This window comes from Pinus tabuliformis, chromosome 8 (assembly GCF_031772625.1).
Source record: "Pinus tabuliformis cultivar Carrire ecotype Pingquan chromosome 8, CPIR1, whole genome shotgun sequence".
Classification (NCBI taxonomy): domain Eukaryota; kingdom Viridiplantae; phylum Streptophyta; class Pinopsida; order Pinales; family Pinaceae; genus Pinus; species Pinus tabuliformis.
Window position 1 is genome coordinate 740,110,295 of NC_142294.1, and position 24,661 is coordinate 740,134,955.

Genomic DNA, 24,661 nt, shown 5'->3' on the forward strand with positions numbered 1-24,661 from the left:
TTTCTCAAGAAAAGCATATTCATATATCCTTCAAGACATGTGAATCGTTTGAGGATCCTTAGATGTTATTCTTGGGGACTAAAGTTACTCTCATACTTTTAGCTATTCTTATAGCAGACACACTCATGGAGACTTATTCTTAGTGGAATTTTTTCTATTATGATGGTTTTTACTTATATTACTCATGTGCCCTAGTTAAGGACTGTTTTTCTTTGACTTGTGTTTATCTTCAACTTGTCAATTTCGAGTGATCTTAATTATACACCTCCAAGCCTAATCCATATAGTATAAATGCTAGAGTGTTAGTGAAGAGAGGGGGTCTTCTTTGGGTTGTTGGATTCGTGGCTTGAGCTCTCTTACCTTCTTAAACTACTATTCAGTTTGAGTGTGAGAGAGGATGTTATTCATTGAGAGTTAGAGGTAACTCTCACCATGTTCACGTGAATTTATTCCTAGACTTAGTAAGATAATGTACTTTAAAAGCGATCTGATGTCCCCTTAAATGCTTTGAAGATGAAGCCAATACCTCCAAACTTCGTACTACTTGCAGCTTTGGAATAAAGGTACCATATAGATCTCAATTGTTGGATGTGTTTTCTTACTTGAATTTTCTGAATCAATCAGCCTCAGGCATTACTCCCACTTAGCTGATTTTCTACTCCACCCACAAAATTCAAGGCACTAATATCACAGTCACAAATTGTTGAAAAATGTAACTAGGTCCGGTCTTCATAAAATGTATTTGTCAAAAGAATTTTTATTATTGTTACAGTGACTTATTAAAGCATGGGTTTCATGCTTGGGTCATCATTTTATTAGTCAAAGTCCCCATTGTGGACTCCTAGGATTAATAAAGAGTCATTAGAGTCATTGTATATTTTATGAGACCCTTCTTGGGCTTTCGAATGATGTAAAAAGAATTATTTTTGAGTCAAAAATGAATTATGTAACCTCCACACCAAGTTGGCCTCAAGGAAGGCAATTCGACCTCATTGGAAGGCTATATATACAAGGCAGTTCGACTTCATTTGAGAATCTCACTCTCTCAAGCATAGTTCGATATTGGAAGCTGGAAGCTGGGAAAAAGTGCGAAGTTGAAGGAAGGGGTTAAAAGAAGTGCGAGTTTGATCAAGGAGGAAAGGAAGAAGAAAATCTAAGTTTTGGTGTCTCTCTCTCTCTCTCTTGTGTGGGCTGGTTTAGGAGATCGAAGTCTCCTAGTCAAGGTCGAAGCTGCTGCTGATGTTGGAAGCTGCCAAGTCGAAGTTGCTGGGGTCGAAGTGCTGCTGCTGCTGCTAGGTCGAAGGTTGGATCGACGAAGGAGAGGCTGGCTTGGTGTGGAGGAAGTCTTTGTCTAGGTTGAAGAGTATCAAGGAAAAATATTGAAGGACGAGATTTTTGACTGGGTTTTCCCCTAGATAGGGGTTTTGCCCTGGCAGAGTGCCTACATCTTGTGTCTTGTGTTTTTGTGATCTTCATGCACACATAATTTGGTAATTGCTTGATGAAAGATAATATAACAAACAAGTAAAAGAAGCAACCATAATTCACAAGTAATTATCAAGAAAGAGAAATCTAACCCTAATCCTACTAGCACTGATTTCTCAACACAAATTTCCAGAGTTAAAGCTTGCTGTTTTTATAATTTTGTACACAGAGTTGCACTTTTAAGGGAAGATTGGAGATGTTTTAACAGATTTGCATGGTTCCCAAGACAGAATTAAATTATTAGGTGTAAATCTGCATCATAGCTTGATGTTCCAGATTATTTTCACCGGGATTTCAGTCCTGATTTTTATATAGCAGCAATTATGTTTCACAGTTTGGAAGAATAGCAGGCCTCTCAGGGTCATTAGTTTGTTTCCAGATTGCATAAGGATTCTCCCCCCAGGTTAGCAAGCACTAAACTGGAGTGCAGAGGGACTGTGCAAGGTGACTCAGCTTCCCTAGCTACCTTCTCATCCAGTTTCAAGCATGAACTCTTCCAGAGACCATATTTGGAACTGAATAGTTTTGATTGTTAAAATGCCATAAGTCAGTAAAGCCATCAATTAATGAGCCCCATCCTCAACAAGTGTCAATTGTTGAATGTCGAACAACATCATCAACCAAGTATGTTGAAACTACCTTGGGATTTCCAATCTTAGACATGCATATCGTGGATATTTCACGTTTCCAATATACTAGTCAATAATTGCTGACACCTATAGTCCCTCTAGATGTGTTTCATACCAACTTTAATGTTTTATCTCATCTCACACTTTGTAGTGGTGGTATGAGTGGGAGACCAATCTGTGACACTACTCCAAGATTTCCATTTGGCGATAACCTAATGACAGAACAAGGGTGATGGTTACAAGTCTCTGGGAAGGCATTGGAACAGTGCCTAGTTATTTCTTGGTAACTATATATTTTGGTTAAATCCTTTTTGAATTTGTTAAAGAATCTGCCAAGTGGTAATAATCCACTGTTAGGTCATTTTATAATTGTTTTGTATGTTCTCTCATTTTGGATTAATCAAATTTAACTTCACTAAACTATGCTCACAAATCATGCACACTAAAACATCAATTATAAATAATATAGTAAAAAGTATATATCTTACGATGACGAAGAATTTGATGCTCCAAGCATATTTGAGTCTAGTAAATCCCCATTGACAGTATACATTAAAATAATTCCCTGCAAACCACAAACATGTCAACTTGTTAGGCATAAACAATAAAGATCCAAATCCAAATTACAGATTTAAAGGGTAGGGATTTTAGAAATACAATTGAATATTCCTTGATTTCAGTTAAGACACTAAGTAAATTTCTTAATTAAAAGATGGCATGCAATATCAAAGGACTAGTCAATGATATATTTTAATAAAACCCACTTGAGCATGAAAATTTGGTGGTATGGGCTAAAGGCAATCTTGCAAAATTTGAGAGAGATTATTATCACCCACTAGAAAGCACATAACTAGAAAGCAAGTTGGAGATCAAATATATAACTAGAAAGCACATAAACTCAATATAAAAAAACTAAATGAATGTAGGAAATGGTGAACAAGTAAGTCGATTCAAAGGACTAGCCCTAAACTTCAAATGGTAAGTTGCAACTTGTAACCTTTTCATTTATGACAAAAGAAAACAAATTTATAGGGATGTAACTCAATGGAAGAAGATTAGTAATAGCTGAAATAAGTAAACAGTTTGCAAAGATTATATTAAAATATGTGTCGTGTGAGACAGATTATATTACTGCTACTAACAGCCAAAAACCATTAATGATATTAGATACATCAAATAATATGCCATGAATAAGTGCATTGGATGCCCCCACTCAAGAAAGCAATTATGGAAAATAAAATACGACCAGATAAGTGTAGATCAGTGCAATAGCTTAAACAAATGAAAGTATTGTATGAACTACCAATAGTTACAGAGTTAGGAACTACCCATACTCATCAACTAGCTTCGAGTCTCCTAGGACCAACTAAACCCTGATATCATTTTGTGCTACCATGTTCTCAATTTGTGTATAAAAGTGAAGGAATCAACTATATTGAGATGAATATCTTTAAAAGAACCCTATCCTTTTTAGGGTTCAAATAGAAAGGGTTGCCCTTGCAAGAAAAGCAAACGCCTATCACCATGTCATTCATTTCCAAACAAATTCTACAAGAAGACAAAAAAGAGGAAAACTGTAAAATGAATTAGATGGAGATAAAACAACTTGTTTAAGGAAAATTCCAATGTCTTTACAAAAGACTTACCCAGAATATTGTCAATTCACACGGATTTTATTAACAAATTTAGTTAAAAAAGGGTAGAGATGTTTATAGTTGATTTGCATATTAAGTCATGAGAAAAAAGAAAGTGAAGAGGCTAATGCAAGTAACCTTTGATAAATAAATCCAAAATCATCAATCAAAGCTGTCCTGGTAATAAGAAAGAACAATTGTAATATGCAGTGTTGATAACATCGGTATCGGCAAAATATCAGCGAGGGTCCAGAAAACATCTTATCAGCAATATCGACGAAAATATCAGCAAGCATAAAAATTCAATTTTTTCAAATTTTTAAACATAGCCAATATTTTCAAAATATGGCGATATTTTGCCGATATTTTCAAAATATCGCGATATTTTGCCGATATTTTCTGTTTTGAAAATATCGCGATATTTTCTCAGCAATATATCGTTTTGCCGAAAATATCGCGATATTTTCGAAAATCACTGATATATCGCCGATATTATCAACACTGGTAATATGCATGTGTGGTATCTCAAATTTAATGAGATCACCACTCTAGACATGCATACAGTTTTCAGGATTGATAATTTATGAGACAATAAGAAGGAATCAGGATGCTTATGAGCTTGTCTCAATCCCTTGAAGTGTTCATTTGAAGTTTGAGTTTAAACCTAGAGCTGAAAGTTAACCTTTGATGAACTTCGAGAATTATTTTTGCAGCAGGAACAAAGGAGAAAAGTGTGCAATAATAACAGAAATTATCAGTATGTGATTGCAACAAAGAAAAATACTAAATAGAAACAACATTTTGGCAAGTGAGGAGACAAATAGGAAGGCCAAAAACAAAGCAACATAAAAGCGGAAAGACTTGAACTATTAAGAACTACAACACAAGCAAGCACAACATTCAGGGAAATGTTCAGTGCTTGAACCTTTATCAACCTTTTAAACCATGTTGATTCTCAACACAAGCTGCTTTTAATCTCTTGGTGGCTGAGGTAGATCATTGTTGTCAATGAGCAAGGACTGAATTTGCACTAGTTAGGGGTGAACCCACCAAGAATGATGACTAAAAAATTATATCTAAAAACTACATGCAAGATTGATAATGTTTTAGCAGTTACAAAGTGTTAGACAAGTAATCCATTGGGGTTATGGTGAGGAATACAAGCTGTCATTGGGAGTCCAAGGGACCCTAGAAGTTGAGAGATTTTCCTTGGACAAGGGAAATACTGCATCGAGATCCTAAGGAGGTTCAGGGTAGAGGATTGCAGAGCCATGTCTACACCCATGATCACAAATTGGAGGAAAGTAGACGCATCCAGGCAGAAGGATGTAGACCCCACCTTATATAGGCAATTTATAGGCTCTCTCATGTATTTGGTCAACGCGAAGTTAGATAGATCCTATGTAGTAAACTCTCTGAGTCAAGTCATGGTGGAACCGAAGGGAGTACATTGGACGGCAACCAAACATGAGCTGAGATATTTGCACGATATTATCAAGTATGGCATCAGATATGCTTGAGGTGATGGTATCAGATTGGTTGGCTATACTGATGCAGACTGGGCAGGTAATACAGTGGATCGGAAAAGCACTTCATTGTGTTCCTTCAGCATGGGATCAAGAACTGTTTCTTGGTACAATAGGAAGCAAAAGTTTGTGGCACTGAGTTTTGCAGAAGCAGAGTACATAGCAGCGAGCATGGCTACTTGCGAGTATATGGCTTCGGAAGCTGCTAGCAGCCTTGTTTGGTCAGAAGGTTGAGACAACGGTGATACATAGTGACAATCAAAGTTGCATCAAGCTATCTGAGAATCCAATGTTTCACGATAGGTCCGAGCATATAGACATCAAATACCACTTCATCGGGGATTGTGTATAGTGCAGAATTGTTCAACTACAGTATATACCCATAGATGAGCAGCTAGCAGATATACTAACCAAGGCTTTAGGGAAGGCAAGATTCGTCTTCTTCAGAGACAAGATGGGTGCTATGTAGAACACCTTCATCGCTAAGAGGGAGTGTTGGTTTATGCAGCTCAAATAAGTGTTCTAGTCTCAGATGGTGTCTATGAGGCTAAGAAACACAGTGGGTTGATTTGCTCCAATACCCAGAAAAAGTTTCTAAGGAAAAGTGCCTTAATTAGAATTAACTAGCTAGTTTATTAATTTTCCTAAGTCTAACTTAGTGATATCTTCTAGAGAAGGGTTGCAGGAACCATCCCCCCCACACACCAAACCCTAGAATCATGCACCGTGTAGAACTGAGCAAAGCGCACTCGAAACTGCGCTTCGAGTTGGATTTGCACAGTTAATAGAATTTTGGAACCGCTATGTGAGAAACTGTGCTCCATAGACACTCTCAAGGTGCTCCCTAGAGGCTTCCTAGATGCTCCCTAATGGAAATGTTAAATTCTTCTTGTAAAAGTGGCATTCACCTCTATCTTTCATTTTCATCCTTTTACTTAAATTTTAACATTACCATGAAATGACTAAAGCTACTTGAGAGTGGTTCCAAGTTCCAACTTCATTGGACTTAATATGGAGAAAATAAAATTTCATATCCCATTCAAAATTTAGTAGACTTTATAGTTTTCAAGATTTTGGGATCAATGGAATTGTGACATTTCATTAGATTATATCATGTATGAGGGTATGTGATTGCCATTTAATCAAGAGCGCAAAGCCATATATGTACCCTAGTGTTGGTAGTGTTGAGAGTTGAACTCCTTTGTCATGGCTTTGGCAAAAAATTTACCCTTCACTCAAGTCAAAATTATTAATCAAGCATGTTAAGCTTTTTTTACCTATTTAAAGCTTGGATTAGGCAATTTGACCAAAATTGGGCAATGTTGACTAATGTCCATAGAGAATCGAGGTAGAGGCAAAGACTAGACAAGAGGAGATGAATCTAGATTCTAAATGGTTGATGCTCGAAAAAATAATCATTAATGTACCATGGATGCCATTTCTATTGCATCCTTTGATATATTTTGCAACTAATTTGGCATTCTAGATGTTTTTTTGAATATATATATATATATATATGCACCCACTTCATCCCCGCTTCGTGCAACATTGCATACAACAAAAATAGATATGATGGTCAAGTTAACATGCAAGAGGTCCACATAGAATTTTCCCTCCAAGATATTTGCATACAAAATATGTTAAAATAATCTTCAACCTAGGAGGATATGCTCAAGGATCCACCTCAAAAATCTCACAAAGTGCACCCTCCATGGTGCATGAGAGATAAAACAATAAAATAGTCCTCCTACAAGAAAGTTTCATAGTCACCATCCAAAATAGCAAGTGGTCCACAAGAAGATGCAACCAATCCACGTGTAAATCCCTACACAACTAACTCCATGGATCAATGTGCAAGGTGCCAATTAGGTGGAGCACTCCACAAGAAAGGAAGTATTCAAACCTCAAAATAGAAAGTGGACCATCTCCAAAAGTGCATCCTTTGAGATAATGCTCCAAAAAACAGAAATAAGACCAAGCAAGAGAATGCATTGTGCCACGTGTGGCGCTTCATGTGTGCCACGTGCCTCTAAAGAAAATCCCTCCATAAACACCTCCAATAAAATAAAACATGTTACAAGTCAAAGAGGTGAGGGTGCTCTAAAATGAAGGTCAAATTATGACAAATGTACTTGAAATATCCATGCAATAAAGATGAGAGAGCACCTAAGATAGATGTGCCCTATAATATTGTGCCATGTAACTACCTCGACCACCTAACAAATAATAAAATATCTCCGTGAGAACTGGAACATAAGAAGAAGTGCCCAATGCGGTTAGAACTCATCCATGCCCATGCCAAAACCATGTGTTTTTTCCCAATATCGTCACTTGATTTTCCCAAACCATGTGCACGAGAGAAACTACACCCTAGAGAAGTGTGCCAACCTCCCCAATAATAAAATAATCACCATGCAAACTTTCCTTACTTATTGTGCCCAAGTGAGGAGTGTTCCATCCAAATCCCTTAGTTTCCTCCAAATAAAACCCTCCAAGCATCAACAACTACCAAGTGCGGTATTTCACTCAAGCAATTAACCTCTAAGGTAATAAAATGGATGAAATTAGACGTAAATGGTTAAATCAACCTCAAGATGTGTGCACAAAGGTTAATGCTCCAATAAAACAATACTCAAACCTCCCAATAGTCACCAATTGATTAAATCAGCATAAACATGTATGCCAATGGAGAAAAGTGCACTCCAACAAGTATTGTACCATGAAAATAAGTTATATCTCCTAGCAAGGTCCACCATGATAACAAAACAATGACAAAATAGAAGCTTCACCTAGGTTTCAACATAGGGTGCACAACTAAAGAACTATAACATGATAAAACCTCATCAACCCTTAGGAGAAGAAGGCTTGACCATCAAGATGTATGTAGTACCCTCCCACTTTAACTCAAACTTAGGAAAAAGTACATCCACAAGGGTACTAACATCACTAAACACATTAGGGGAGACAAGTGTGGGGGCTCTCTTTCACCCCATAGGAATAATTGAGGGACAATTTGCATGCAAACTAGGATTGCTTCCTAATAACTTAGCAGAGGCATACGTTCTTCTACAAGAAATTATCGTAGCTCGATCTTATCATCCAAATCATCTCCTCATCCTTAATGACTCTCTCATTATAATGAGGCACATATACAAAGGATCCAAAGCAAGAGATTTAAGGCTTGAAGCCATCCTTAGTAGAGTTCTTGCCTCGGTGGAACATCTAGACTATAAAGTAGAATGGCTCCATGTCAAAAGACAAAATAACAAGTCGGTTGACTCACAAGCCAACTTGGCCATTAATCTAGGCAAAAAGGGGGGATATTTATTCAAGGTATTGCTTGACAACTAGCCTATACCATAGTCCCAACCTCTCTCCAAGTGCCATATCAACAAAGCATCATGAGGAAGCATCGTCGACTATATCATCACAAGCAATGGACAGTGAGAGCACTAACTCAACACCTCTCACCATGATGGGTTGTATCTCCACCACCCTGGGCATTATTCCTTCCTGTCTTCTCCCACTGAGCACCTTTCTGATATATTTGGCCCTATTCGTGGCCCATTTCGCATTGCAGAGCTTGTATTGACGTGAGTTTAGCATCCATCAAGAATCATGTATGTGCTTTGGCTTGCTAAAGAAAACCCAAGTCTCTATGCAAGTTATAGGGGAGTTCATCTCAAACACTCGCCCTCCCAATTCTGTTACAGGCTCCATCATGGATTACAGAGAATTGTGAGCCACTTGTAGTGCCCTTGATCAACACAAAAATGCAATTCAAGAACTGTGTAATGATATGCAGGCCCTGAAAACTTGTCTGACAACAATAGAGAGTAATTTGGGTTCTGGTGTGGAGGTTTTAATGAGCATTCTCCTCCATTTGAAATGCTAAGTAGACTCTATTGAGCAGTTGGTTAACAAGTTTGTGCATTGTGGGCACTCTCCTTCTTGGTCTGCCCTGAGTGTTGGCAAGCTTTTCTCTAAATTTGGCATGGACACTCTCTCTTCCACTACAACAAAGGAGCATCCACCAACAGCCATGGAAACTCCTCATGACAATTCGGCTCACCATCCCAAGTAACTCTGTTTTTACTTATGAATTATGTTTCATTACAACAACTTTTTGTATCAAAAGGTAATGTATGGACTTAGGAATACTTTTGGGTTTTGTATGGCTTGTATAAACATGAAAACCAATCTCTGAAACTTACTAGTTTTACAAGGACCTCTTCTCTATGTAACTCTTTTGTGTCCTCGACCACAGTTTTTTATATAAAAACTATTCTCCATTGTTTGTTACAAAAAAAAAAACATCACCAAACACACTCCACCTAGGTGACATCTAACGAATGTTACAATGTCAAGTCATATCACCTAGAGAAATCCCACCAAGTAAAGTGCATTATCGTAACATATCTTCCAACCACATCAACATCATAGAGAAGGGAGCAATAATATTCCAACCCATCCAATCATCAAGTATGCCCCCGCCATACATCAAATAATGACAAAATAAAGTTCCATCTTGTTTTGAACCTATGGTGCACAACTAAAGGACTATAACATGAAAAAGCCTCATCAACCCTTAGGAGAAGGCTTGATCATCAAAGATGTGTATCATAACCCTAACCACACCCCCACCCCCACTCTAAATCAAACTTAGGAAAAGGTACATCCAAAAGGGTACTAACATCATCAACCACATTCCACCTAGGTGAAGTCTAGCAAATGATACAATAAGTCATATCACCTAGGGAAATCTTACTAAGGCAAAGTGCACTACTACAACACATTCGCCAAACACATCAACGTCATGGAGAAAGGGACAATTGAAATGCTAACCCATCTAATCATCAAGTATGTCTCCACCATACATCAAACACAAGAGGACCATGTAGAACACCCTTCCTAGTGACAAACCAACATCATTGGGCCAAGAGGCTCATTCTAAAACCCAGTATGATGTGTAACTCTGTCCGTCCGTCATCAAAGTTGAAATTTTGCTCATGTTCGTCAAAATAAAAATTTTAAAAAAATGAACAAAACAAAAAATAACTATACAAAACATTTAAATAATATCCGCTCATAAAAAAATTTGCACTTGAAAAAATTGGATCCCTCTCGGCTCATGTTAGATCCGTATTTAAAATGGAACTATGCTGGTAATATAAACACACTTGAGAGACTCCCCAAAACAAAGACCTTCATCAAATGATCCAATGCAATGAAGAGAAGGGGTTCCATGAAGGTGTATCTCCTCCCAGTCAATCCAAAAGCTCCAAGGAGCTGACAGCAAATCTCCATCGATATAATGAAAATCACAATGTGGAACCTTATACAATATGAGGTGTAACACACTCCAACACATTTTTTGAAATTAATTTCTAATTACTTAAATCACTTCTCTTAAAACTAGCTTATTTTAAATTAAAATGAAATATCATGCATAAATAGCTCTAATTCAGTCTATTCTGTGTTATTTTATTTCAATTAATCTGAAATATCATCCAAGTACCAATTGTAAATGGCCTTAAACTTCGTCCATCAAGCTGTCACCTAGTGGCAACTTCAAGTGGTCGCTGTGAAGATAACCCAAATTCAAATCCTGGCCAGCATGTTTCTCCCCTGCGTGGGGTCTGCCAGATGTGGCTATTGCAGCCTAGCCACTTTTTACGGAGCTTGAACCTTCTTCAACGTTATGCCGATATTGATGTAGCCTTCGAGTAGTGATTGCCGTGTGGCTTTCTTGGATCGTGGTCCTTCAAGTTGAAAGGCAGCAATTATGTTAGTTTATGTACTCATCCTTATCCTCGAGAGCTGCGTTCGCCAGATTGACGTAACTGCTTTGACTTAGTACTAGCACCCTCATCTTCACTAATGAAAACTGCTAGAGGAAGCGAATGGACTTTTCTCGAAGTTTTCAGTCCAATGGGTTGTTTCCATTTAAAGTTTAAACAAAAAATTGGCCCGAACTATGTATAAATTCTAACCTATTTCATTTATATTGTAACTTAACTTGCCAGCATAAAATGAGCGCCACTTCATGCAACCTGAAAAACAAGGATGCGACCAGTTGAAATATGCATGATAGTGGCAATTTAGATCTTATCAGAACTTTGACATCATCTAGTTGCTAGAATTCAGCATTTAAAGAGAGAATAATTCCCAGTGCTGGCAAATACTAAATTTTGAAAATCAAAAAAGAGTCGCCGCCAAGCTACTTTAAAGTTATACCTTCGTTTGAATAAGGGCGGCTTCACAGAGTCAGATCAAATAAGAAAAATGTTGAGGTTTCTTTGTACATAACTTTATTGGAATTTGAGTCACGCATAAGTCTTACTGAATTGTGATGAAATTGACCATTTTAGAGATGCCTTAAACCAAATCCTCTGCGAAGCGCTTTGATTTTAATAATTATAAATATTTTTTTACTAGCAGGGTAATCTTGACAGCAATTGGGGTGACACAAACATTTTTATAAAAATTGCATGTTTTGATAATGCGCAAAGGAAAGTGAAGTATTATTTTTTCTCACAAACATAACCAGATATACATATCTTCTGCTCAGAATACTGCACAATAAAATTCACGCCATTAGAACACAATAATTCACCATACCGCGGAGCTCTTTTCCATCTCCGTTAATTTAAACGACAAACGCAGACAGGAAGGCTAGGGTTTGAACATTTTGAGAAGATAGACGCGAAGTTTACAGGATTAAGTCCAGAAATTGACTTGCCTGGACCATAATCAACGCCGTCAAAGACATCCTGGAGAGATGCAAGGCCTCTCGCAGCGAATCCATGACTTTGCTCCGTGGCTGAACCATCAATCGCTGGCTAAAACTTCGTTCACGCCGCCTAATTTCCTTTATGTTGAATTCCTGCGTCAAAATCTTCCCCTACTAATCCGCGGCTCGCCCCACGCATTTAAAACCACATTCGAGGGAATGGCATCCCTGTCGTGAAAACAGTATATATTTAGTAATGTTCACCGGGATTATAGTTAGTCAAAAGTGATGCGTAATGGTAGCTTGTTCTGCTGAAGTAGAGGGAGGTTGATTCACTGTTACGGCAGCGTATGGCCTTCACAAATGCCCATTGGGTGTACGTGAGTTTTCAGATAGAACTGCTAGTCAAATGACCACTCACTCTGGTTTTCCCTTTAACTCTGCTCTGGGCGTAGGTGATTCCATTAGTTCGTCAATAAATGTGCAATCTGAAAAAGGTTTATGTTGGCGATTCCATTAATTCGTCGATGGGCTGCCATGTGAAAAGAGTTGAGGCTGTGTTGACATTGGTCATAGTGGCAGTTACACTACGTAAAAAAGTAATGTTGCTAATCATTAAAGGATTGTATAATACTTTTATCTTTAATAATCTTAAAGAGTTTTGAATAATATAGGATATTGTCACATCAATCACAGTTTTGTTTTCAACTAAATTTTGAAATTTGGCAAAAAAAAATTGTGGTATTTTTTTCCAATATCATTTACATAACAGTGAAATTTGTGAGGAAACCAATTCTGATGTCTCCATTAATTCTAAATATTAAATCACTGTAGTTAAATAAATTGGATATTACTATTTAAGTTTATATATTTATTATTTTGATTAAGTTGTGTATGAGGCAAATGTTTTGATGACAATCATGTAACTCTCACATGTCAAGTAGTTAGGGTAGGCAATTACCTATCCCTAACTACTTCCTTGAAGATTTATTCTCAAGGAAGAGATCAAGAGGGTATGAGTACCTGAGACAAGAAAAGAAAGGAATGAAACAAATGATTTTGTGTTGATATGTCAGACGGGGTTTATAAGCTAAGTCTGGTTAAGACCAGATAGCTGTGATAAAATAAGACTGTTAGTCTTACTGCATGTGAGTAACAACTCAGGGGGAGACTCAGGCTTGGAAGTGGGTCTCAAGGTTGGGAGGTAATTCGGCATCATATAGTCGATTTTGATCCAAATAGTCGACAGTAATTATTACCGAAATCAAATAAGTATTTATAACTTCCTGAAGGTTAATTGTACTGTTGAAATAGAAATATGTATACTGTTTGGAAAAGGTTAATTGTACCGGTTCAGTAAAGGCCTAATGATCACTAGTAGAAGTTTATAATTTGCATGCTAGCTATCTACATAATTTGAAAGTCATAAAGAAAATCTTTGTATGTTCTATTAATTAGGAAAGCAGAGTTCTTTAGGAAAAATCTTTCTTCTAGGGTTACAATGCAAGAAAATCCTTAAGAAAGCAAAAATTTGAAACAAGAATTTTCTGGAACTGTCTAGAAACTTTCCAACCAGAGGAATTACAGCTCTGGAAAGTAATGCATAATAATACAAACAGACAAACTATTACAGAATGAACAAAAGTAGGTTATTCCATACTTTAATACTTCGTTGCTAGGGAAATACAAGCAATGAATAATAGATTGAATTCGGAAGCCAACCATGCCTTTTAAAATATTTTGAATTAGAAAAATCGAAGATTTGCATTAAGAACGAAATTGTCACATGTTGCAAATAACAAGTTTGCCAACTAGAAATTAGGGGAAATCCGAAACCAGAAATTCTAAACCCAAACAAGCAAGATTATGCTGTGAAGGAGTATTAAAGATTGAAAAACCAAATAAGTATAGTCCATGTAGGGACGCGGGTTGAAACCCTATCTTCTACTTGCAGAAATAAAACTAAAATGACAAGAACAAACATTTAAACCAATTTGAAGCAAATATAATTGGAAAAGTCGATTAACGCTTTCCAAGAAGAGAGAGCCTATGTGATGGGCATTTTGTATCTCTATAACATATATATATATATATATATATATATATATATATATCTGTGCAAGGGTAGAAAAATCGACCCCTTATACGCAACCAAGTAGTTATTAAATATTCAAAGCACAGAAATCTTCATAACAGAGCTCTTAAACTAGTAAGGAATTTCCAAATGTAACATTTACCAACTCATATTCGATACCAATTCAGATAGGGAACAATTTACATCGGAAATTACTAAAAACATGTTTAGCCGCGTACTCAGAACCTGAAATAACAGGCACGAAGGCTCCATGACCTGAACTTAAGAGGATATAGCCTCAAGGGCCTCTTACACAAAGTCTAAAAAAAGAAAAACATATACACCCTAACAGAAATAAACCTAGTTCAATCTAAGAGCAACATAGCAAGATGGCATGATAAACCATTATCCAAGAGTCAAAAACTTTTAGTCCATGAGTTTCCAGAACATGTTTTTTTCACATCCCCGGAGGATGGAAGAGGAATAAGTCTGCAACCCTCGGACAGGATTATGGGAGGAAGTCTTGCTCTCGATCAACCATACTCGAGCAGTAAGAAACCTCCAGCGAAACCTAGCAGGCCACAGGAGCAACTTATCAATACAACAACGAGAAAATAATTATAGATATATGATACTTCAAAACTAAATCATAAACCATGTACCTGGCTAGGGCTGCAGCTATAAGGTAGCTCCTTCGAAGTGGTAAACACCAGAACCTCCTTTGTGAACCTAGCAATCAAACACATAATCATGGCGGAGATACAACAATGCAATGGAAACAACTTCATTATTACAGAGAAGTGAGGTCGAACCTATGTGAGACTTGGAGCCTTGGGTCGAAACTAGAACACTCTACTAGATGGAAAGCAAATGTTGAAAACACTCCACAAAGCAACTAACAAAAGAGATAAGGGTTCACACATTGTCGTTGGATGAACTCGCATCTTGGAGGACTGTCAATGAGGAGATATTCTCGAGGAGATGCCAATAGTTGTAAAGCAAACGGAAGAACCCAGAACCCTGCTCCCGCCAACTCACAGGAAGCCAAGTCTGTTGTATTAGAAATTAGGCTTAATAATCTTGTACTTAGTCATAAGGTTATTACCATGTGTACAATGAAGACCAATGAACATTAACTTTACGTGAATATCAATGTAATTCAATATATGTACTCGGCGTAAAAGCCATTAAATCATATATTACAGGCGTATTGACTTGTATTAAATATAATGCATATATATGAAATTAGAATTTACTATTTTCACTGTAATTTTTACAATATTAATGTTTAGAGATGTGACACCTACTCTCATATTATATATGAGACAAATTTTCAATTCTGTAATACAGATAATGAAAGTTAGAGACAAATTCTCAATTTTGTAATATAGATAATAAAAGTTTGAAATAAGAATATTTTAGTTTGAAATAACGATATTGATTTTAAAGAGATAAAGTGATATTATATAATGGCGTAGTCTAATTTATAATAAAATGGTTTTTTTAATTATAATTTTTTTGGTTAATTTTAATCAAAATCTAATAGAGATTTTTAAGAACTTGGGTTTAAATTGTTTAATCTGTAGAATTCGAGTGGCCTAGAATTTATGCATTCAAAAATGCATTTTAAACAACAACAAAATCACGTTTTTTCTTGAAATTGTTTTGCCGAATTCTGGGGAAAAGTCTATTTCGTCTATAAGTTAAACTACGTCTTATATAATAACCATAAAATAAAATAAAGATGATTTGTAATGCATGAAATCAAAATTTATGGTGATGTTTGTGTTGGACTGGAGGAGGATGTTATTACATCAATTTGGGAATGTGTGTTTCAAAGTAACTTCTAAATTTGCAAAACCTTAACCTTGTTTTTGTATTTCCTCTTATCTTAATGTGGTAAGTTCACCCTTGCTTAATCCAAAATAAAGTTAATTACTATCACCAACTTATAATGCTTAAATTGGAATTTGTTAGCATCCCAAAATCGGCTTTCCTCCTATCCAAATGTGTCAAGTTCATCTCTCTCCCATTCCAAAAAGATATTAATTACTATAGTCAACTTACAACATTTAAATCGAATTTTTTTTTGTGAAGAATATGTAATGTGAGGTATCTATTCCACCAAAAATTCATCGAAGACTTATAACTATCCCCCATTGCAAACACCATAAGGACAAGCACGGCCCATAAGGGGTAAACATGTTGTTTGAGAGACTTTAACCTTAGTGGGGGCAATACTAGCACATTTTGTACTAAGCATGACTTGAATCTCGATGGGGGCAATAATAGCACCTTTTGTTCACTAACACAAGCAATGTCTTTTGACTAAAATGACAAAGTTTTTGGTGCGGGTAATGCCTTATAAGCCATCTTTGTCGCGTAATTGCTATGTATGTCAAAATATTTACAACACATACACCCAATGACAATGTTAATTCACAAAAAGGTAAAAGAATATTAATGTGAATGAAATCCCAACATATGAGTGTAAGATAGTCTATAACATCACATAGATAACAACCATAGCCCAAACCAGTTGGAATGACACCTAAAAATGGTAGTGATATTAGTACCATATTAAAAGAAGATGTTATCACATCAACCTAGGGATTTGTACCTTAAAGTCAACTCTAACATTTTGGTGCAAGCAATGCCTTATAAACCATTTTTATCTCACAATTACTCTATATGTGAAATTATTCATAAAACATGCCTAATGATGGTGTTAGCAGGCACATAATTAAGAAGAACGACATTATTGCAAAACAAAATCTTGATATGAGCATGTGTTATTACAACAACGCACATATAATATCTTAGATAACAACCCTAAGCAAAAGATGCTACAAGATATGTGACGTTGAAAATGTCAATAATGTTGCTCTTAAATGATTATCACATAAAACTCAAACCTTACAGTCGAAAACCAACTTCCAAGTTCACAAAAAGTATTATACATTATATTTATATTATACATATTAAACTTGTACAATGAATATAATTACTTGCCACCATTCAAAATTATATATATAACCAAATTTGTGAAGTGTTGGAACCATGAAAGTTACTCAATTTCAACTACCCAATCTGTTACTTCAATGTTCTAAATAGGATTTTTAATGAGTTGGTAACCTTTACATGAAAGATAATGTTAGTCCATTGAGATAAAAGAAGATTATCTCATGTGGATATGGTATTCTCAATCTAAGTTCTAATATGAATTATAGGTAATTGATATTATAACTGACATTGAAATTGGAATTATTTCATTCAAAAGTTATGAGGCAAGGTATTTATTCCACCAAATGTGTTGAAGACTTACACCTATCCCTCATTGCAAATGCAAGTACACAAGTACAAACATGGTTTGCAAGAGGCAAACATGACATTAGAGAGGCTTAAACCCCAAGGACAATAACAATACCTCACATTTGCCAACACAACAAGTGCCCTTTAACAAGATTAGCACACTTTTAGTGTGGGTAATGTCGTGTAAACCATCTATGTCTTACAGTTATTACATATGCGAGATAATTTACAACACACATACTCAACAACAATGTTAACACACATAAAAATATATGAAGAGTATTAATGTAGAATAAAATCTCAACAAAGGGATATTAAGATTAGAATTAGATGGTTCATAACATTATATATATATCAATTATATATCAAACTGTAAGGAATGGCACCCAAAACTAGTGTTGAAATTAACACATAATAAGAAAGGATATTATCACATCAATTTAAAATTTTTATCTCACAATCAATATTTATATCAACAAAATTTTTAGTATAAACAATACTTTATAAACCATCTTATTTTCATAATTATTATATAAAGTTATTCATAAATACACACTCAATAATAATAATAATGTTATACACAAAATTAATTTTATATATATATATATATATATCCTAAAAAAACACATCATCTAAAAAATCATAATATTCAGATAACTATTACATCAAAATCATACTCTTTAACACTAACTTTTTAAATCACAAAATATAAATATTACATCAAAATTCATTATAATTATCTTCATGTGAAACATATTAAAATTTTGAGTGACAGTAACCGTTAGAAACATCTAAATTATTTAGTTTTCACCTATCACTTCAAGTTTCAAATACATGCTAAATTCATTATAATTAATTATCTTCGTGTGAAACCTATTAAAACTTTGAAGTGATAGTAGCAGGTAGGAACATGTAAAATATTTGGTTTTCACCTATCACTTCAAAGTTTCAAATACATACTAATTTGAAAATTCAATTCTCGCCTTTGTTAATGTTAGCAGCTATGACTTTTCGCACGATATCAAAGTTAGTAGAGAAAAAATAATTTGTTAAATTGAAATGGGACTTTCTGGTAATAAATAATAAGTTGAAATGACATTACTGCACTAGAAATAGACATATGGTAGTGACAATGAAACCATGAATTGCTATGGTAGGAGTGCCTTTGAAATGGTCTTCATAACATTATCAGAGCTAAGCATGACAAGGGTAATGGTAATTATTAAAATATATAAGGCATAAAAAAATCAAAAAAATATACGATAGTCTTCGTACTTCACATCTTCATAACATTATCAGAGCATAAGCATGACAAGGGTAATGGTGATTATTAAAATATGAAATTTTTAAGCATACAAAAAAATCATAAAAATATATGATAGTCTTCCTACTTTACACTGATCCACTTAGGGAGTAATCTTAAAATCTCTCACTGTAATGTTTGAAAATGATATTATCGGTGAAGTGTACTTATAAACCAGAGTTAAATAAATATGGTATCAGATCACATGGCCCAACATGAATAGTATGTTAAATAAATATGGTATCATATCACATGGCCCAACATGAATGGTAGGTGACTTATTATATGTTGACTTTAGAAAAAGGGTTGAGAAGACACCATAAACTCTCTTATCCATAGTGCATACTTTAAGGAAAAAAACAATCACTGTAAAGATGGGGCAACCCTCCATTACAACGACTTGTGAGATAGGCCACGAGGCACGGTATAAACTCCAAAACACCACTAAGAAGGGTAATGATAACTGGAGCAATTCAAGACTAATGTCATGTAAGCAATCAAGCCTAGCCCAACACAATATCCATTGTGTATCATCCTATTAAAAAATGGAAAGTGATAATGAGATACATGAAAGAAACAAGCTTTGAAAACAAGAGAATGTAAAAAGGAGTAAAGCTATACAAATCCACAAGGTTAATGATGAGAGAGGTGTTAGAGGAAGTGGCTCCATTACAACGACTTGGATAAACTCCAAAACGCCACTAAAAAGGGTAATGATCACTGGAGCAATTCAAGACTAATGTCATGTAAGCAATCAAGCCTAGCCCAACACAATATCCATTGTGTATCATCCCATTAAAAAATGGAAAGTGATGATGAGACACATGAAAGAAACAAGCTTTGAAAACAAGAGAATGTAAAAAGGAGTAAAGCTATACAAATCCACAAGGTTAATGATGAGAGAGGTGTTAGAGGAAGTGGTTAGTTATATTTATAAATTATTTAATTATACATAAGAAATAAGAAGATGAATATATAGAAAAATATGTGAACGAAAGAAAAGAAGATAATTGGTGAAATAGTATATTATAATTGTTAAGATATTATAAGAGAGATATAAAATTAATTGTGTTTTAGGGATAAGGATGTTTTTTTAGCGTGTTTTTATAGTAAATTATGGTTATGGTCATGGTTATGGTTATGTTTTAGACATAAAGTTGTTTAATTATTTTTCTTTTCATTGGTAGAATGATACTTGATTGATGACATACCATGTGATTATTGGACCTTGGTCTCTATTCAAATAGCATAGAGGGTCATTTGTTGATGATTGATTGAGAGAGATGTTCATGTAATATATTATTTTGCATCAATGTATTGCCTCGAGTGGCCACGTTTGTTGGGGTCATGGACTATGGCCCTCTCCAAAAGTTTTAACCATGTAAACATTGGCATAATAATCTTTGGTCCATGTATGTGAGTGTTTCTCTTAAAGTGTCAAAGTGTTGTATTGTTGAATAGATGATCAAGTTGTAGACATTTTTATAGAGATATTATCAAACTCAAACTTTTGAAGCTTCTCACTATATTAGGAGTTCATGAAGTTGTCATTAAGAAGGTATAGGCTCTATAATCTCATTCTTGCTCCTATTTGTCATATTTGTAAATCATTTTATCCTATCCCAGGTTTTTCTTAAGGGGGAGTTTAGAATATTTAGATGATTAAGAGTTAGTTAGGATAAGCTTGGTCTAATTTGTCTTTAGGAAAATTTGATTTCTTTAGTGTGATTTTGTAACTAACTAACTTGGCAATCACAATTGTGTTCTAGATAGAAAGTGATATAATAGCTCATATTCTCCTTGGTATTTATGGTACTTGGTTCATGGCTTAGCACTTGATTGGTAGTCAATCTCTATTTAAAGACGATGGAAGGTCATTTGTTAATGATCGATTATGAGCAATATTCATGTAATCTATTATTTTTGTATTAATCTATTGACTCATCTAGCCATGTTGATCAGGGATGTAGATTGCTTCCCTTTAAAGGGTATAACCATGTGAACACTATTGTATTGATCTTTAACTATGCATGTGAACATTTATTTTAAGATGTTCCACCTATGTAGATATACCCCATTTTTTAATATAAATTAAAGGGAAAAGTGAAAAGACATGGAATACACAACAACAAATGAGAGAAAGAAAGAAAGAAATGTGTGTGTATGTGAAATTGAACTCTCACCTCAATTCTCAATTTGGTTAAAAGAAAGGGAAAAGTTAGAAAACAATTCCAAGCTCAAAAAAATAGGAGCTTTATTGTGTCACTAAGGATTGAAAGGACATGACAAATCATAAGTCCTTTTATGAGTTGACTATAACATGCCTAAATAAACACAAAATTGTGTGTTTGAACTAGGCATATGTAATTATTCAAAGAAGCTCATTTCGTGAGATTGGAGGAAATCATGGAGGTGGTGAACATTTTCTCAATGAGAATGACCTATGTAAATTCCCAAAAAGTTTTTTTTACATGGTAAGTAATTTTATAATATGGAAAGGAACATGAGATACTTGGTTGCATTTTGGAATTTAGTTTATTCAACTATTTAAAGAATCTTAATGTGAGAGAGTGGAGCAAGTGGAGGATTTTCACAACAGGAGTATTTTTTTTCCAAAGAAAAAAATATTTATGCCTATATATGATTACATGTGTTTTTTCTTGAGGTATTGATAAGAGAAAAATAAACTAAGAAAATTGAACCTTCCCATTACATTCAATGAGAACCCATTACTATTCAGATTACCCATTTGAACTTTTACATAAAATCTTTAGTGTTTTTTGCTATGACAAAAAGAACATAGATTATCTTTCCTTCCCTGAAATGAGACGTAATAATAACAAAATTGACTCATAGTACTTCGTGAAAAGGAAAAAAAATAGAAGTGAAACACGATGGCTTCAACTTCTTGTTCATCCCATAATTTGTAAAAGCCAAAGGTACCTAGGCGCAAGGACTGAACCTCCTTTAACAACTCATTTGCTTTCTCATTGAGTTCTATATATACATGCCAAAAAGAGATCCATTGAAAATATCAAATGATATTTTGGATATCCTACAGAAGAGAGTTGAGATGATAATTTTCAACAATGATTTTTTTGTAAGCCCAATCAATCATTGTTTTTTAATCTCCCATTACCTATAATTTATTTATGCCATTCTTGTTTGCAAAATAAATAAGAGTCCATAAAGCAGCAAATTTATCTCTAATATTCATGCCCCTTTTGCAACATAGCAAATATGGAAAAATGATTTTGATTTTTGAATAACACCACCCCTACATGACACCTATCCCACGAAATGTTGAAATCAAGCTATGGCATGAATAGAAACCCAATTTTTTTTTTATTTTTGCGCTAGCTTGTATTCCTTAGTAAAGTTTTCTACAAGTCCTACTTTAACTTCTAAAGGAAATTCCATATTTTGAAATATACAAAACATACAGGCCAACCAAATGCATAGACCATAAAACATGGAAGATTACCATAGGCTTTAATTGTTTCATCTTGCAACCACATCTACACACATTCTTCTAGCTTCAACTTAGTCCACCCAATGTTTGAAGATAGAGAAAGCATCACTTGCATCCATACATGTATTGCATTAGGACAAGACACGAACAAATGAGAGAATTATTATGCATTTAGTTTGCATATGGCATGTTACCGCCTAGATTAGTGCCTTGCAAAGGTCCAGTCAAGGCGTTAAGCGATAAGAACATAGGAGATGTACCCATTGTTAGTTCAACACAATATCCTCCCACTTTAGGCCAACTTATACAATGCCACAAGGGGTATCCCAATACCTCAATTCCTTCACCAACAAGTTAGTAGACCAGTGCCTAAGAACCTTGTGTTAGATGAAGGTTGCGAATTAATTGAAAACAAGTGCTTAATGTAATATATGAAAAAATAACATAGAAAATACAAATCAACACGTGAGAAAGAGTGAAATACTTCAAATAAATACTAGCTTTAATGTCACAAATTGAGGTAACCATGTGTATACCAAGTGGTATGATCTTTATTTGAACTCCTCTTGAATGTATGACCTAAAAGAGGAAAATCTTGTTGTTGTCTTATACTTTCAACACTTGAAAATGATAAAATCTACATAAAACACAAGCTTGGAGTGCTCTTTAAGCCACCTAGTAGTGTGGAAACATGCTAGGATTAAGTATTCACAAGTGCTAATGCATGGGATATGAAACATTAGTGAAACAATGACCCAACAATAAATTTATGCAATAAAATATAATGGCACAATAGTCCAAAATAGTATTGCATAAATTGAAGGGCAAATCCCCCTAAGATCAAGGCCCGATTTTTCTCCCAATCAAAACGTAGCACTTTCCAACACTTTGGGAAGTTAAAAATACTTCCAAATGAGATAAATATGCAGTGAGAACTAATTATAAGTAAAATTAGGGTTTATATGGTTGGATATCAAGTTATTTTGTTCAAACCCTAGGTTAGGGCTTCCCAAATCCTTGTAGAAGATGGTTGCAATTTTATTTCATATTGGGAAGACCTTGAAAGACCCTTGGAAATTGATTTTAGAGAAAATAATTCAAAAAGAGGGTGAATTTTATCTTGGGCTATTAGATGTTACTAAAAAGGCAAAAGTCCGAAGACATCAATCTTTGAATAAGACTATTTTTGGTATTTTTATCTTTTGGTCTTTTTTGTATTTTTTGAATCTTTTCAATAGTAAAAATAATTAAAATGATAAAAATCATGGTTAGTTGTCAGATTTATGGTTGATGCCTTATCTCTACTAGGGTTTAATGGGTTAAAGATGAATGTCATTGTTAAGTTGGATATTCAATGTTTGATAATTAGGGCAAAGGGAATAACCTTATAAGATAAATTACCCACTTGTCTAATCAATACAAGCTATGATACCAATCCCTGCTAGAAGGGACTCCTCCAAGGGGAAAGCCTTCAACCATAAAATCAACTATGGAATGAAATAAAATCAAAACCCTTATTAAGGAACCTCTAGGGTGTGGCTTAACAAGGGTATTTAATGCTTAAATCACACCAACAAGAGATTTTAACCTCGATGTCTCTTTACAAGTGACAAAGTTGCCCCTCAATAAATAGATCTTGAAAGCCCCATAGTAATTTTGAATTAGGAAAATGTTTTCTTTAAAATCATGTAGAATAGCCAAGAAAAAGAGATTATTGACATCAATGTAGATTCATGAACATATTACATTATGGCATAATGATCTTAACAATTCACAACACTTCAAATGGGAGGGAGCTCTCACATTTATGTATGAGGATTTTAACAACCCTATACCCTTAACTCCTTTGTTTATGCTAATAAACTTCAAGAAGTCTTGACTTATCATCCACAAAATACTTGGAGACTAAGTTATTACATAAAATTTTAGTATTCAATTGCTTAAACCCCACTGGGAGATGTGACGTCTAGATTAAGAGAGATCAATTTGCTTGAAGGAGGCAACAACTTCATGATTTGGTCTAATGTTTACTTGTAGAGGAGTTGGAGTGACTTAAATATGCCTTCTAATGCAAGAGATGGATTAATCTTCCTGGAGGAGGCTTAATGTTACAATTTTAGTGCCCTTTAACACTTTACATCAAGCTCAAAAGTGTACAACTCCCATATTTGTGCTTGTCCCTTGCTTGATCTGACTTTTAATGCCTCATTTATGAGTACTATTGTTGGATCCTTGGCACATATCGCGATTTGTAGCACTTGACACTTCTTTATTGCCATAGTTCCCTCACTTCCTTTTGATTTACCATCACATTTTGTAGTATTCAGAAGTTGGGGTTTTTACCACTGCAATCTTGATCAATTGGGACAACCAAATTCCTACACATTTTGTAGCATCCAACAGCTGGGGTTTCTACAGTTGCAGTGATGATTAGTTGAGATTGCCAAATTCCTACACATTTTGCAATATTGAGATTTTGGAATTTTGGTCGTC

At 34.9% G+C, this 24,661-nt stretch overlaps 1 protein-coding gene across 2 annotated transcripts in view; it reads right to left on the reverse strand.

The window, feature by feature from the left end:
- LOC149237701 (uncharacterized) overlaps positions 1 to 12,509 on the reverse strand; it is a 492,469-nt gene extending 479,960 nt beyond the window's left edge. The window contains exons 1-2 of one of the 2 annotated variants that reach the window (XM_089372754.1): positions 12,017 to 12,507; positions 2,603 to 2,679 (exon numbers count right to left, since the gene is read on the reverse strand). In XM_089372754.1, coding sequence (XP_089228880.1) covers positions 2,603 to 2,679; positions 12,017 to 12,106 — 167 coding nt within the window. In that variant the 5' untranslated portion in view covers positions 12,107 to 12,507. Of the gene's footprint in view, positions 1 to 2,602; positions 2,680 to 12,016 lie in introns of both variants that reach the window. The other variant, XM_089372755.1, reaches the window with a different exon arrangement.
- Positions 12,510 to 24,661: the final 12,152 nt, after the last annotated feature.